Source organism: Cervus elaphus, chromosome 5 (genome assembly GCF_910594005.1).
Source record: "Cervus elaphus chromosome 5, mCerEla1.1, whole genome shotgun sequence".
In the NCBI taxonomy this organism is placed as follows: domain Eukaryota; kingdom Metazoa; phylum Chordata; class Mammalia; order Artiodactyla; family Cervidae; genus Cervus; species Cervus elaphus.
This window is the reverse complement of record NC_057819.1, coordinates 8,499,035-8,515,723: the sequence shown is the minus strand read 5'-3', so window position 1 is coordinate 8,515,723 and position 16,689 is coordinate 8,499,035. Positions and strand designations below refer to the sequence as shown.

The window sequence follows — 16,689 nt, the reverse complement described above, 5'->3', positions numbered from 1 at the left end:
GTTTTATTGCTCTGGAAAAATGCCCAAGGGTGCACTTGTTGGGTGGTCCAGTAGTTGTCGAATTTTAAAGGGAACTGGTTGTTTTTTTTTTTTTAACATCTTCTCTAGCATTTGGTGGTGCCCCTGTTTTCCCTTCTGGCCATTCTTGGTTTTGTGTCTGTTTCTTTTTTCTTTCTTTAAAAACATTTAGTTTTGGCTGTGCTGGGTACTCCTTGCTTTCTCTAGTTGTGACAGGTGGGGGCCCCTCTCTAGTTGTGGTGTGTGGGTTTCTCGTGGTGGCGTCACTTGAGGAGCTTGGGCCCTAGGCTTGCAGGCTTCAGTGGTTCTGAGAGCCGGGCTCAGTTGCCCCGCGGCATGTGGGATCTTCCTGGACCAGAGGTCCAGCCTGTGTCCCCTGCTTTGGCGGGCAGATTTTTTAATCACTGGACCACCAGGGAAGTCCCCTTTTGGCCGTTCTGATGGGTGTGTGACGACAGCTCATTGCAGTGTCGGCTTGTGTGTCCCTTATAGCTAACGATGCTGACCACTACTCACGTGCACTCACTGGCCACCTGTGTCCTCTTTGGGTATACATTTTTGGTTCATGTCTTTTGCCTACTTTTTATTTGGATTGTTTGTATTTTAACTCTAGTTTGGAGTTACATCTTTTAGATGCTAACTTTGTCAGATACTTGAGTTATACATTTTTTTTTTCCCCTGGCCCATAGCTTGTCTTTGCATCCTCTTGACAGTCTTTTACGGGGCTTCCCAGGTGGTACAGTAGTAAAGAATCTGTCTGCCAGAGCAGGAGACACAATTCTTGCCTAGCAAACCCGATGGACAGAGGAGCCTGGCGGGCTCTACAGGCCATGGGGTTGAAAGAATTGGACACGACTTAGCGACTGAGCACAGGTGAGCACAACAGTCTTTTACAGAGCAAAAAGTTTAATTTTGATAGCATCCTGACTTGCTGAGAGTTTTTATTGTGAATGGTTGTTTTCTGTATTAATTGATGTCATGAATTTTGTTTTTTACTTTGTTACACAGTGGAATACAGTGACTTAATTTTTAAAGACTGAACTCGCCTTGTATACCTGGAGTAGCTCCCACTTAGTCATGGCGTGTAACTCTTTTCGTACGTTGACTTCAGTTCTGTAGGTTTTCCTCTCTACAGAGTGTTAGCTGCAGTCTACTTATTTTGATTTGCTGTATTTTCATTTTCATTCAGTTCTATGTATTTTAAATTTTCTTTGAGATTTCCTCCTTGATCGATAGATTATTTAGAAGTGTATTGCTTGGGACTTCCTGGTGGTCCAGTGGTCAAGATTCTGCCTTCCAGTGCTGGGTTTGCGAGTTCAATCCCTGGTTGGGAACTAGGATCCCATATGCTGCAGGATGTGGCCAAAAAATTAAAAAAAAAATTTTTTTTATTGCTTAATTTCCAAGTGTTTAGACAGATTGATTTCTACAGTAATTGATTTCTAGTTTGCTTTTCTTCTTACCAGAAAACATACCCTATATGGTTCAATTTTTTAAAAATTTGTTGAGGTTTGTTTTATGGCCCAGGATATGGTCCCAGTGAATGTTCCTTGGGCACTTGAGAATACTGTGTTACTCTGTTATTGTGGGTAGGGTGTTCTTTATATAGCAATTAGATCATGTTGGTTAGTGGTGTTGTTGAGTTCTTTTATATCCTTGCTGATAATCTGATAGTTCTTTTAGTTTCTGATTGGGGGCTGTTGAAATTCCCAGTGTAATTGTGGATATGTCTGTTTCTTCTTTTAGCTGTATCAGTTTTTGCTTCATCTATTTTGAGATTCTGTTGTTTGGTGCCTGCACGTTTAGGATTGTTTTGTCTTCCTGGTGGGTTGATCCTTTTATCATTACATAATGTCCTGTTTTCTCTCTGATCATTTTCTTTGCTCTAAAGTTTATTTGATATGATACTAGTATAGCCACCTCTGCTTCTTTTTGTCTGCTGCGTGCTGGATCTTTCCCCGTCCTTCTGCCTTGTATACTTTTATTTGCTTGTTTATTTTTGGTTGTGCTGCGTCTTTGTTGCTCTGCAGGCTTTTCTCTGGTTGTGTGAGTGGCGGCTGCTCTGCAGCTGTGGTGTGTGGGTTCTCAGTGTGGTGGCTTCCTTGTTGTGGACACAGGCCCGGGGCGCGTGGGTTTCAGTAATTGCGGCAGGAGCGCTCTGTAGTTGTGGTTCCTCGGGCCCTGGAGCACAGGCTCAGCAACGGGCTTAGCTGTTGTGCAGCGTGTGGGATCTTCCCGGATCAGGGCTCGATCGCATGTCTCCTGCATTGGCAGGTGGATTTTTTTTTTTTTTTTTAAACCAGTGAGCCACCAGGGAAGGCCCCCATCCTTCTCCTTGAATTTGAAGTGAGTTTCTTGTAATTAGCATTCAGGTAGGTTGTGTTTTATTCACTCTGCTATTCTCTGCCTTTTGATTAGTATGTTTAGACCAGGTGCTAAAGGTAATTATTGATATTGACATTTCATTCTTTCCTGTTTGTTTCCTGTCTGCTGTCTCTCTTTTTTCGCCTTTGTATGGGTTACATGAACATCCTTTGGATTCCAGCTTGGTTGCTCACCAATTTTTAGAGTCTTGCTCTACATAGTTCCTTAGTAGTTGCTTTGAGTATTTCAGTGTATTTGATTTACATGGTATCTGTGTTTGATCCCTGAGTAGTGTTGAAATATTCCTCCCATTTAGGTCTCTTTACCATTCTTCCTTTTTAATGTCCTTGTTTTGGGTGTCAGATAGTCTTAAAATTGTTTCCATCACTGCATACAATTTAGAAGGGTCAAGAAGAGAAGGCTCATCTGTTGTGCTTACCTGTATTTCTGCTCTTTCTTCCTTCCTGATACACCAAGATTTCTCTTATCATTTCCCTTCTCTTTGAAGAAGTTCCTTTAACTGTTTCAAGAGTAAAAGCCTGCTAGTGACAAATTCTTTTAGTTTTCCTTTGTTTCAGATGTCAAGTATCTTTGGAAGCAGTGATCTTAATTTATTTACTTTTAGTTTGAAAAGTTTGAAATAAATCTTTTTGTACCTATAAAAATAAAATGTGCCTGTCACTCCGTATCACAGACTGGTACCAGTCTGTCACCATTCTTGTTTCTCCTGGTAGGGATTTTCATTTGTTTGTTCAGTAAAAGAAAAGAGCTCTTACTTACATGTCCCTGGCATGTGCTACAGTGTGACACTGAATTACCTTTCAGAATTCTCATAATCTGGTGATGTATCCCATTTTACAGATGAGAAAATGGAAGCTTAGAAAAGTGAGTGACTTGCCTCAGGTCACACTTTGTGTTTGTTTCATTAGACTGTTTCCTGTATTTCTGGGAGAACCAAGTGTGTTCTCACAGGACCTGTAACAGATTTGAAGGAATGTTAGATTTATTGTGAAAAGTCTCTCAGAAATTTCCTGGTGGTCCAGTGGTTAGGACTCTGCCAGGGGCCCAGGTTCAATCCCTGGTCAGGGAAGTAAGATCACACACGCCGAGTGGTGTGGTCAGAAAGAAAAAAAAAATCTCTTGTATATTTTTCTCCATCTTCCTGAGGGAAATGTTGCCTTGCTGTTTTTGTGTCTCTTCCAGAAAACACATATTTTGTGCTTGTAGCAGGCGTGTGCTTTCACCAGGGGTGACAGAAGCTGAGTTATTTTGATGATCGCATTCTAAATCTCCACCTGTGTTCCTTTTCCTTCCAGCTGTCTATCAATGTCTATGACTACAACTGCCACGTGGACCTGATCCGGTTGCTCCGGCTGGAAGGGGAGCTGACCAAAGTGAGGATGGCGCGCCAGAAGATGAGCGAGATCTTCCCTTTGACCGAAGGTAGCGCTTCCGCAGTCGAGCTGCTTTCATAAACACAGAGAATTGAAGAGTCTTTTTTTCCGTGCTGAAAGTGGGACATGTTCCTTATAAAAAACTCAGAACAGATAAGTGTAGTGGAAAGAAGAAAATCCATCCAGAGTCAGTGACTTTATTTTATCACCTTCTGTGAAGTTGCTCAGTCGTGTCTGACTCTTTACGGCCCCATGGACTGTAGCCTACCAGGCTCCTCGCTCCATGGAATTTTCCAGGCAAGAGTACTGGAGTGGGTTGCCATTTCCTTCTCCAGGGGATCTTCCCAACCCAGGGATCGAACCTGGGTCTCTGCCACTACAGGCAGACGCTTTACCGTCTGAGCCACCAGGGAAGCCCTGTCATCTTCTAGGTTTTTGCTAAACATAGTTGTGGTCATGCAACACTGAGTCACATTTCAAATCTTGATTTCTTTGTCGTAATGTTACAATAAAATATTTGTATGTAATTAGAATTTCCCCGTTCCCTTTCTGTTTCCCATTCTGGTATTTATGTATTTAATCTGTTTTCTCAGAAACAGATAATTGTAACTGTAGTGTAACTAAACTTTCATAAGCAATTTTTAATTTAAATGTTACATACCTTATTTGTTCCACAGTAGTTGGGCATTTAAGTTATTTCTACTTACGTGCTTATTTGAAACATGATTACGCCAAGCATCTTTGTAGTTAAATCTCCATGAATATAGATCTTTTAGGGACAAGTGAGTTAACACAGGTCCTAGATCCAGATCTGTCCCCCTCTCCCTCCCACAAAGCATGACTGCGGAGTGTACAAGCTGAAATCTGATTGCCTTTCAGATGTCTTTCTAGCTGTGTGCCATTAAGCACATTGTATAATCATTCTAAGACTCAGTTTTCTCGGCAGTACGATGGAGATAACAGTAGTTTCTGCCCACGAGGCATCCTGTGTGCAACGCTTAACACATGCTCTGCGTGTCATAAATGCTTCGATAGATGCCATTGTTGCCAATGTTACTGTTGCCTGTCTCACAGGAATGTGATAGATACTGAAGGAGAAAGTGTGTAGGTACTTTGCAGAATATAAAGTGCCCCGCGGCTGTAGGGATATGACCTCAGTGATTTGATCTTACTTGGGAACTAAACCTTGTGTGTGCTTAGCGCAGGTGATAAGAATTGAGTTTCTGTGAGCTGGGCCAGGTTGTATGAGGCAGATGAAACCTTTGTGTGCTCGGGGTGCGGCCCCTGCTCTCAGCCCGCCTTGGGGGCGGGGGCGGGCAGTGACGCAGCCCGCGGTGTCTTGCAGAGCTCTGGCTGGAGTGGCTGCACGATGAGATCAGCATGGCCATGGACGGCCTGGACCGGGAGCACGTGTACGACCTCTTCGAGAGAGCGGTGAAGGATTATATCTGTGAGTTCCCTTCGGGCTGGCCCAGGCGTGTCTGGCAGGCTCCCCTCGCGTCCCTCTTGGCTGCTGGGATCACACTGTGAGGTGCTGCCCCCAGAAGAGTCCTTTGACCAGCAGTGGGAAAGATGGGAGTGCAGTTACTATTATCCTTGTCTGTGGTTTTCAGTTGAGTCTGTTGGTTTCACAATACATGTGGAAGAAGCAGTTGAAGGGAGGAGGTGAATGTACTCGCCCCCAGCATTTATCTCCTGGGAGAACTTAGCTGATATTTCCAGGTGACTAAAGGTTACCTTTTACATATTGAATGGAATTTCAGAAGCTTTGGACAGGATGCTTGTTTTCTCCCAATACTAAAAAACTTTAAAAATTTTGAAATTATTATGGATTTATAGGAGTTTGTGAAGATGGTACAGAGAGGTCTTGTGTACTTTCTTGACCCAGTTTCCCCCACTATCTTAGGATTGTAGTATGTGCGCGCTCAGTCACTTCAGTCGTGTCCGACTCTTTGCAACCCTGTGACTGTAGCCCACCAGGCTCCCCTGTCCATGGGATTCTCCAGTCAAGAATATTAGAGTGGGTTGTTATGCCCTCCTCCAGGGGATCTTCCCAACCTGGGTATTGAACCTGCGTCTCCTGCACTGTAGGCAGATTCTTTTCCACTGAGCCACCAGGGAAGCCCCATGACTGTAGTACAAACAACAGGAAATGGACCTTAGTACATACAACGTGTGCGAATAGTTTTGTGATATTTTATTTCTCCACTGCCTTGAGCTACAGAATCTTCCATCACCATGGAGATCTGCCTTGTCTGCTGGTCTTAACAGTGGAAGGGAAGTGTGAACGCTTTATCTCTTTAAATCCAGTTTGATGGTATAAGTCTCTAAAATATTTTCTCTGCAGAACTGAGGACTGTATCAGACAGTGCTGTGGACAAAATGTTTTTTTAAAAAATATTTAAAAAACTCCCCATTGTTAATTAAATATCCCTTTTCCCTGTCTAATTGTCCTCACTCCCGCTGTGGGCATTTCCCCTTGTAAGAAGTGTAGACCCCTCGGTAAACCTGACTAACCCTCACTAAGGGAGGATTCTGCTTCAAAGAGCTAGTTCATTTCATTTTGTATTTTGCAGCCCATGTGGCAGCTCTCTACTGGTGAGTGAAAACAGAGCAGCTAACAAACTTTAGCTAAGTTCTTTGAAATAGATTTATTTCATTGAAAAAGCAAGCCTCAGGAAAACATGCAGGAATTCTCACGTTAGCTTGATCTTTTTAGAATTTTTATTTTCTAAGATTAGTGTATAAGCATCAAATTATTTTCAGATCTCTGAAAAGTGACTTAATAGGCAAAATGTGTTTGGTAAAAAAACAATGTATTTATCAAGAGTTTAATTCATTAGTTTTAAAGCTGTAGGAATGAGAATATAGGAGCGAAAGAAACAAGACAGCCAGGTCTCTTTGTTGTGTTTTAGAGATTTAAAATCTTTGGTAATAGAATTGGTACTTTTAATTTTGTTTTGTTTTCATTTCAATCAGAAGGCTTAAAAATGAATCAAGATTTAAAAGTTGGAACAGTCTAGACTTTGCAGTCTTTCTGAAAATTCACTCAGATTTCTAACTATTTTCATTGAAATCTGTTAAGGGTTCCTTCAATTTTAATAAATCAGCTTTATAACCCGTCATAAGATTACAAATGACCACCTGGCAAGTACTGTTTACATAGTCAGGTCTCACTGATGATACTTTGTAGGAATGTCAGGTAGACTTTGTTCTCAGGCTGCAGTGTTGATAAAGGAAACCTGGGATGCCTGTCAGTGATGCTATTCTCTTTCTCCATGAATGAGCACTTTCTCAGTGGGCTCATTTCTTCTGTTTGTGTCAGAATAAAGGTTTTGACATTCGGGCATTTCCTATCCTGAATATACTTCTCATTTTTAGGTCCTAACATTTGGCTAGAGTACGGCCAGTACTCAGTCGGCGGGATTGGTCAGAAAGGCGGCCTCGAGAAAGTCCGCTCTGTGTTTGAGAGGGCCCTCTCGTCCGTCGGCTTACACATGACCAAGGGACTTGCCATCTGGGAGGCATACCGGGAGTTTGAAAGCGCCATCGTGGAAGCCGCCCGGGTGAGTGTCCAGTGCCTGCCTTCCACAGCCGCTTGCCAGTCTTTGCTAGTGGCCTTGGAAGAACACAGTTAACAAAGCGGTCTTTGCCCATCCCTTAGTGGGTGGGCAGTAAAGTAAATAAAATCATGTATCTTTGTGGAATAGTAGCAATGTCTTCCTTGACTAAAAAGCAGATGACCCTAACAAGCTTTTTGTAGTGTTTAAAAATACTGCTGTTTTAGTTATGACTCCAGGTGAATGTACAAGGATAACCAAGTCACCCCCCAAATTATGTATCAATATGATATACAAATTATATTAGTATAATATATAAATATAGGTTATGTTAATATATACATGTTATCTACTAATGTAATATAAAAATATAATTTATGTTAATAAAATATAAATATGTTAATATAAATATAAATTATATATATATAATTTTGAAGGGGTGACTTGGTTATCTTTGTATGCTGTATATATAGAGCGTGTCCCATAGTAATATGAGAGATTTGACCTCACCATAATTGTATTTTTTTAGACTAGACTCTGATTTATAGAATTTTAGAGTCCACTTCCCAGTGTCTCTCCCACTACGTGTGTGACCACACTGTTGGTACACCGTTGAGCCCTGTATTACTTAGATCATCATGATTACAAGAGCCCAGGCCCTTCTGGACCGAGTCCCTCTTGAAGAACGTGTGGTGGTGCCTGTCCCCCACCTTCACTGAGGCCCGGGGCAGAGCCTCTGGCTGACACGTGTCAGCCGTGACCCCACGTGGACTCTGGTCCCACGCTGTCCTCAGTCCTCCTGCAGTTTCTGCCTCTGTGCTTTGATTCATGCTCTGCATTCATCCGGGAGTCTGTTTCTGTCTCATTAGTTCCGGAGAGCCTGCAGACATGTCCCCAGTGCCAGCTCCTCCAGGAGTCTTTCCTGACTTCCTCCCTTGATAGCTGCAGACAGCCCTAAAAACCAGCCTGAAGCAAGCCACGATCCTTTGATACTTGAGATGCCTCTGTCCTATCTCATGATAGTCATTGGGGTCCATTTCTTAGATTCCTTCTTGCTTTCCCCATCATCGTCACTTGGTAGAGATAACATTGACATTTGAGCCTCTTAGAACGTTTGGCATAACACTTCATGTATAAGGGGGCCTATGAATTTTTTTTAGTGTGTGAGCTAAAAATGTGCTGAAATATTTTTTGCAGTAGGCAGAACCAAAGTTTGTCATTTACTACGGGTTTGCTTCTTTAGCCCATGGCTGGCTTCCTTTCCCCTTCTGACTGGGAACAAACCTTTGATTCACAGCTGGAGAAAGTCCACAGTCTCTTCCGGCGGCAGCTGGCGATCCCACTCTACGGTAAGAGAAGCTGCCCCGTCAGCAGTCAGCGCTTTGGGGCATGTCACGTGGTTAGGCCTTTCCCAGCATCTCGTGAGGCAAACGTGGCTGGCGTTTGTTTTCTCATTGGACAGTGTCACTGTTGACAAGGCCCTGGGTAAAAACGTATCTTGGATTGTTAATGCTCAGGAGAGTTGGTGAGGGTCAGAGGCGGGACTCCCAGTTTTCCTATGTTAAGACATAGTGCAGGGGTGGGCAGAGACAGGGTCTCTGAAAGGACTAGGGAAACTGACCCCCTGTGTTTTCTGGGGAAACTTCATTGAATAAGAGTTCTGTCATAAGCTATTTCTCTTCAGAAGAAATCTCTATTACAGGGTGGATATTTTATGTGGACTTCTGTGGAGGTGATTTGGCTCATGAGCACAGTTGGTGGGAGTAGCTCTGTCTGAATTTTTGGGGGGTTGGGAAAGATTCTTTTTTGTGTGAACATACTTTGGCAAGCCAAACCACCTCTTTTGAATGCAAGAAGCACTAGGAGGACTTTCCCAAGCGTGGGAGGAGTTCAAGGCCACCGTCTTGTGTGTTCCCTGGATGCGGTTATGCACCACACACCCTCGGAACCTCCGAGCGACTTTACTTGAACCCTTTACTTTACTTGAACAACTTTACTTCTCTTTTTACTTCCTGGTTTATTTGGGTTTGATTGGACAAATTATAAAGTGGCTCTCCAGGTGAACCCTTGGGTGACAAGCAGAAAAGGCCAGAGCGGAGCTGGCTTGTACATTTCACCTCACATAGCAGTGTGAGATAGTGCAGTGTGGTGAGTGAGCATGAACTTGAGCCAGAAGACTGCCTGGGTTCAGAGCCTCGCTCTGCCCTTGACTGTGGCCAGGTGATGTTACCTTCTGCTTGTGTTTCCTCAACTGCAACGTGGGAATCACGGTAGACCCTCCCTTGCAGAATTGTGAGGATTGAATGAGGTAATGGATGTGAAGTATTAGAACATAGGAAGCAGTAGGTAAGTGTGGTTATAGCCTTGCTGTTAATTAGTTTCATTTACTCTGGTGGATGGATTAGCTGGTAGGGCTGCCCAGGATGGCGCTTCAAGACAGAGTCTGGGGCCAATTCAGGGCTCAGCAGAAGAGCCCAGGGTTCAGTCAGTAAGAGCCCATGCCACAGATGCGGGAGGGGCCCGGGGCACCTGTCTCAGAGTTTACTCTGTGTTTGAGTTGATGAAACCCAACGGCCAGGCCCACAGGGCTGACTCCATCTCTCAATAGACATGGAAGCAACGTTTGCAGAGTATGAGGAATGGTCCGAAGACCCAATTCCAGAGTCGGTAATTCAGAGCTACAACAAAGCACTGCAGCAGCTGGAGAAATACAAACCCCATGAGGAAGCCCTGGTGAGTGTTGGCCCCTTTTACGTTAAATGTCTCTCTCCCAACTTTTCCCCAGATCGACAGTTGCAAGTAAAACAGGATCTTTGTTTATCATGACATGTGTAGAGTGGATAAATGTGTACATTCAGTTTACATCCTGATAATAAAGTGAACATCCATGTACCCACCACCCAGGTTAAGATATAGCGCATTGCCAGTCCCTTAGAAGTCTCCTCTGTGCCCCTCTCCGATTGCTTCCTCCTCCCTCTCCCGAGAGGTAATCACTTTCCTGACTTTTGTGATCATCATCCCCTTGCTTTTCTTTATAGTTTTACACCCTATGAACGTATCCTTAATGTATTGTTTAGTTTTGCTTGTTTTTGAGCTTTCATACAGTGGAATCAGGCTGTATATTTTCTTTTGTTCAAAATGTCTTTGAGTTTTGCTCATGTTGATTAGTTACAGTCCATTCGTGTTCACTGCTGTAAAGTTGTCTGTGTGTAAACTGTCCCGTTCATAGATAGTTGGGTTGTATCCAGTGTTTTGCTAGGAGGAGGAGAATTGTTCTGATGATTCTCAGACGTACCTCTTGGTACACGTGAAAAAGAGTTTCTTTAGGCACATATGTAGGAATTGCTGAGGTACATGTATATCACAGTGGGAGGAAGTGCTGGGTCCTGAGGCGGAGCTGAACTGTTTCCAGGCTGTCAGTCGCTGCTTCTGCCGGCAGTATCTTACATTCTCATTGCCCTGCCAGCGGGGATATTGACATACTTACATTTTAGCCAGTCTCATGGATTTGAAAGTACAGTTTTAATTTGCATTTCCCTTTCATTACTAATGAAGTTGGCTGTCTTTTCACACCTCAGATTTTTCTTTTTTTAAAAAAAAATCTTTGCAGTAGCTGTTAGGATCTTTGGCTCGTTTTTCTCTTGGTTTGTCAGGTTTTTTCTCACTGGTGTCTGGGTGTCCTGGGTCTCGGTTCATGCTTCTGGTTGCATGTGCTGCAGTTTCTCCCTCCCAAGCCGGTGGCTTGTCGTTGCCATTTTTCCCCAGTGGCGTGTTTTGAGGACTGGTTCTTTTTTTTCCCAGTAATTTTCCTTATTTTTGGCTGTGCTGGGTCTTTGTTGCTGCGTGGGCTCTTCTCTGCTTGCGGGGAGTGGGGCTGCCCTTCCGTTGTGGTGCGGTGGCTTCTCGTCGCGGAGCGCGGGCGCTCGGCACGTGGGCTCGGTGGCTGTGGCTCCGGGCTCTAGAGCGCAGGCTCCATAGTGTCGCACAGGCTTAGTTGCTCCTGGGCCTGTGGGATCTTCCTGGACCAGGGATCCAGCCCACATCTCCTGCGTTGGCAGGAGGATTCTTGACCACTGAGCCACCAGGGAAGCCCAATGAACGGTTCTTAATTTTAATGTAATTGGATTTATCATTCTTTCCCTAGGATTTGTGCTTAAGAATTCTCTCTGTACTCTGGGGTCAGTAATCAATCGACTTAGCTCTGTTTTTCTTCTGAAAATTTATAATTTTGTTGTTTGTTTTTCAGCTTTCATCTGGAATGGATCTTTGGGCTGGTCTGAGGCGGGGGCTAACTTTGTTTTTCATGTAGAGAAACAGTTGCTCAGTGCTGACTTTGATAATTCTCCCCGCCCCTCGCTCATGTTGCCCCATGCCTGTCAGGGATTAGGTGTCCATTTCTGTGTGGGTCTATTTCTGGACTCTGTTCCACCCCACTGGTTTATGTTACACTGTTGTAATGATGTGATGGTTTTATAATTAAGTTTTGATCTTGGGTAGCATGAGCCCCATCCATGCTGTTCCTCTTCAAGAGGGCCTTGACTTTCTTTAGCTGTTAATGCTTCTGTTAAGAATGAGGATCAGTTTTTCAAGTTCTACTTAATATTATTGTTACTTTTTTTTTTTAATTTGTCCACACTATGCGGCATGTAGGATCTTAGTTCCCTGACCAGGGATGGAACTTGGACCCTTGGCAGTGAGAGCGTAGAGTCCTAACCATTGGAATGCCAGGGGATTCCTTTGAATTTTTGATCGGAATTGCATTGAATCTGTCGATCAATTTGGGGCAGAATTTGCATCTTTTAAATATTGAATCTTCCAATCTATGAACATGGTATGTTGTTGTTTAGTCACTCAGTCGTGTCTGACTCTTTGTGACCCCATGGACTGCAGCATGCTAGGCTTCCCTGTCCTTCACTATCCCCTGGGGTTTGCATAGACTTATGTCCATTGAGTTGATGGTGCCATCCAACCATCTCATCCTCTGTTGCCTGCTTCTCCTCCTGCCTTCAGTCTTTCCCAGCATCAGGATTGTTTCCAATGAGTCGGTTCTTCGCATCAGGTGGCCAAAGTATTGGAGCTTCAGCATCAGTCCTTCCATTGAATATTCAAGGTTGATTTCTTTTAGGATAGACTGGTTTGATCTCCTTGCTGTCCAAGGGTTCTCCAGCACCACAGTTTGAAAGCGTCAATTCTTTGGTGCTCAGCCTTCTTTCTGGTAAAACTCTCACATCTGTTTATAGCTACTGGAAAAACCATAGCTTTGACTATAAGGACCTTTGTTAGCAAAGTGATATCTCTGCTTTTTAATATGCTGTCTAGGTTTGTCGTAGCTTTTCTTTCAAGGGGCAAATGTCTTTTAATTTCATGGCTGTAGTCACCATTTGCAGTGATTTTGGCACCCAAGAAAATAAAGTCTGTCACTGTTTCCATTGTTTCTCCATCTATTTGCCATGAAGTGATGGGACTGGATGCCATGATCTTAGTTTTTTGAATGTTGAGTTTTAAGCCAGCCTTTTCACTCTCCTTTTCACCTTCGTTAAGGCTCTTTAGTTCCTCTTAGCTTTCTGCCTTTAGGGTGGTGTTATCTGCATATCTGAGGTAACTGATAGTTCTTCCGGCAGTCTTGACTCCAGCTTGTGATTTCTCTAGTCCAGCATTCTGCATGATGTACTCTGCATATACGTTAAATAAACAAGGTGACAATATACAACCTTGATGTACTCCTTTCCCAATTTTGAACCAGTTTGTTGTTCTATGTCTGGTTCTGACTGTTGCTTCTTGACCTGCATCCAGGTTTCTCAGGAGGCAGGTAAGGTGGTCTGATATTCCCATCTCTTGAAGAATTTTCCACAGTTTGTTGTGGTTCACACAGTCAAAGGCTTTAGCATAGTCAATGAAACAGAAGTAGATGTTTTTCTGGAATTCTCTTGTTTTTTCTATGATACAGCAGATGTTGGCAGTTTGATCTCTGGCTCCTCTGCCTTTTCTAAATCCAGCTTGAACATCTGGGAGTTCACGGTTCACGTTCTGCTGAAGCCTCGCTTGAAGGATTTTTAGCATTACCTTGCTAGCATGTGAAATGAGTGCAGTTGTGTGGTAGTTGGAACATTCTTTGGCATTGCTCTTCTTTGGGATTGAAATGAAAACTGACCTTTTCCAGTCCCGTGGCCACTGCTGAGCTTTCCAGATATGTTGGGCGTATTGAGTGCAGCACTTAAACAGCATCATCTTTTAGGAGTTTAAGTAGCTCAGCTGGAATTCCATCACTTCCACTAGGTTTGTTTGTAGTAATACTTCCTAAGGCCTGCTTGACTTCACACGCTAGGATATCTGGCTCTAGGCGAGTGATCATACCATTGTGGTTATCTGGGTCATGAAGACCTTTTTGTACAGTTCTTGCCACCTCTTCTTAATATCATTTGCTTCTGTCCGGTCCATACAGTTTTTTGTTGTGCCCATCTTTGCATGAAATGTTCCTTTGGTATCTGATTTTCTTGAAGAGATCTCTACTCTTTTCCTTCTTTTGTTTTCCTCTCTTTCTTTGCATTGTTCACTTAGGAAGGCTTTCTTCTCTCCTTGCTGTTCTTTGGAACTCTGCATTCAGATGGATTTATCTTTCCTTTTCTCCTTTGCCTTTTGCTTCTCTTCTTTTTTCTGCTATTTGTAAGACCTCTTCAGAGAACCATTTTGCCTTTCTTTTTCTTGGGGATGGTTTTGATCACTGCCTCCTGTACAATTTTACGAACCTCTGTCCATAGTTCTTCAGGCAATCTGTCTATCAGATCTGATCCCTTGAACCTATTTGTCACTTCTTGTGGATAGAGGTTTGATTTAGGTTATACCTGAATGGCCTAGTGGTTTTTCCTACTTTCTTCAATTTAAGTCTGAATTTGGCAATAAGGAGCTCATGGTCTGAGCCAAAGTCACCTCCAGGTCTTGTTTTTGCTGACTCTATGGAGCTTCTCCATCTTCAGCTGCAAAGAATATAATCAATCTGATTTCGGTATTGACCACTTGGTGAATTTCATGTGTATAGAATCATCTCTTGTGTTGTTGGAAGAGTGTTTGCTATGACTGGTGCATTCTCTTGGCAAAACTCTGTTAACCTTTGCCTTGCTTCATTGTACTTCAGGGCCAAACTTGCCTGTTACTCCAGGTGTCTCTTGACTTCTTTTGCATCCCAGTCCCCTGTGATGAAAAGGCCATCTTTTTTTGGTGTTAGTTCATGAACAATGTATAGGCCTCTGCTGTTTAGGTCTTATCTTTCTGTGAGGTCTTATAAATTTACCCAGTGCCTTGAACACATTTTTAGATGTAATTTCTAAATGTTTTTGATACTGTTGTAAGCAATATCTTTTTTAAAGATTTTCTGTTCTAGCTGTCTGTTCCTGGTATATAAAATGAAATTTTTTAGTGATATTTTAATCAAACTTGTTCAATCCTTATTAATACTGGTAATGTATAGATTTGGGGGAATTTTCTGTGTTGACAATAATACACACACAGTATTATTTATAAATGGCCTTTATTCCCTTTTCTTGGTCTTAGAATATTTATTTCATTTACGACTCCTCAGACTTATGCTTTTGTTTTCTCGTGTCTTAACTTTTAGTTGACCCACAAGTCACTGTTAATGCTGCGTTTTGCAGCACCTGTGTGGTTACATTTACTGCATACATTTCCCACTTTCTTTGCTTCCTCTTACCACATCCTAGATCTTTTACTTGGAGTCACTTTTCCTTTGCTTCAAGTCCACCCTTTAGTGACATGTGCTTGGATATTTGCTTGTAACACATTTTCTGTTTTTATTTAAGAGGTCTTTGTTCTCCTTGAGAGTTAATTTCTCAGGATATAGAATTCTAGGCTGACAGTTCTGTTCTCTGAGCAGTTAAATACATCTTTCTGGCTTCTGTTGTGCTGCTGAGAAGTCAACTGTCTTAACTCTTGCTTCTTGAAAGGAAATTCTTGTTTGTTCTCTGGCCAGTTTTAAGATGTCATTGTCTTTTGTTTGTTTTTGTTTTATTTCTCTCTTTTTTGGCTGCACATGTAGGATTCTGGTTCCCTGACCAGGGATCAAACCCTCTTTCCCTGCATTTGAAGAGCAGTGTCCTAACCGCTGAACCACCAGTCAAGTCCCAGGATGTCATTGGTTTGGTTTGATGTCTGGCAGTTTGGTTACAGTAGGGCCAGGTGTGTGGATTTCTTTGTATTTATCCTGCTTACGGTTTGTTGGATTTCTTGGCTCTGTTTTTGGTATCTTTAATGGGCTGGTGAGTGAGAACACAGCTTTTAGCTCTGGGCTAGGACTTTACTCCTGTGACTTGGTTTCCTCAAATGTCAGATGGGATTGAAATGATAATTGCCTCCTGGGATTGTTGTAAAGATCAAATTCTTAATATTATCTCTTCAACTGGCAAAAGCGTAGCCTTCTCTTAGCTTAACCACCTTCATTTAGATTTCGTTTGTGGTCTTTCTTGTTTCTTTCCCAGTTGGTTGATTTGCAAGGTTTTTTTTTCCTTTAGTATTTAATCTAGTATTTTCTGCCGTCTTCATTGGCACAGTGTGTCTGGGACTGATTTTGTCGTTATCTAGTAGGAACTGAGCCTCTCCATCTTCTTTCTAAAAGCAGAGCATGTGTGCTCTCTTGCTGGCCTGAATGAGCACTCTCTTTTTCACATGTGAATGATTGGTATTTAGTTGTATTTCACAGGGGGCTTCTCTGGTGGCTCAGATAGTAAAGAATCTTCCTGCAATGCAGGAGACCTGGGTTCGATCCCTGGGTCAGGAAGATCCCCAGGAGAAGGGATTGGCAACCCATTTTAGTATTCTTGCCTGGAGAATTCCATGGACAGAGGAGCCTGGTAGGCTACAGTCCATGGAGTTTGCAAAGAGTTGGACCTAAGTGAGCGACTAACACACCACCACTATATTTCACAAAGCCTCATTCATGAAATCCTTGGCCAGTTGTTTTGTTTTGACCATCAGCAGAGAGTGGCTGAGGAGAGAATAAAGTGAATAAGAGGATTTTGTCTAAAAATGTCTTTGGATCAGTACACAGTGATCATATATAGCCTCTTCTGTCTCCTGCGTGTACCTGTACTCTGGCAGGAGCTGATACTTGGAATGACAAATGTGAAATGACACAGGGCCCCAAGTCACTCTGGTGTGGTTGCATTCACCCCACTCAGTAGGCCAAGAAAGTGCTCTCTGTTTCAGAAGATGGCTAGCAGTGGTCATTGGCCAGGTGTCTCTTTCATGCAGTTCCTGGTTGATGGGTGGTTTCAATTCTCTGTGATCTAGGAATGGATTTAGAAGAGGAATTATGGAGCCTCTGTAACTCTTGCCATGAGGTG

General features: G+C 42.9%; 1 protein-coding gene across 2 annotated transcripts in view; it reads left to right on the top strand.

Moving 5' to 3' along the window:
- Positions 1-16,689, top strand: part of SART3 (spliceosome associated factor 3, U4/U6 recycling protein) — a 39,482-nt gene that overhangs the window by 5,609 nt on the left and 17,184 nt on the right. Inside the window, exons 2-6 of one of the 2 annotated variants that reach the window (XM_043901531.1) lie at positions 3,699-3,825; positions 5,122-5,226; positions 7,158-7,342; positions 8,580-8,685; positions 9,945-10,069. In XM_043901531.1, the coding sequence (XP_043757466.1) occupies positions 3,699-3,825; positions 5,122-5,226; positions 7,158-7,342; positions 8,580-8,685; positions 9,945-10,069 (648 nt within the window). The remainder of the gene's footprint in view (positions 1-3,698; positions 3,826-5,121; positions 5,227-7,157; positions 7,343-8,579; positions 8,686-9,944; positions 10,070-16,689) is intronic. The other variant, XM_043901532.1, reaches the window with a different exon arrangement.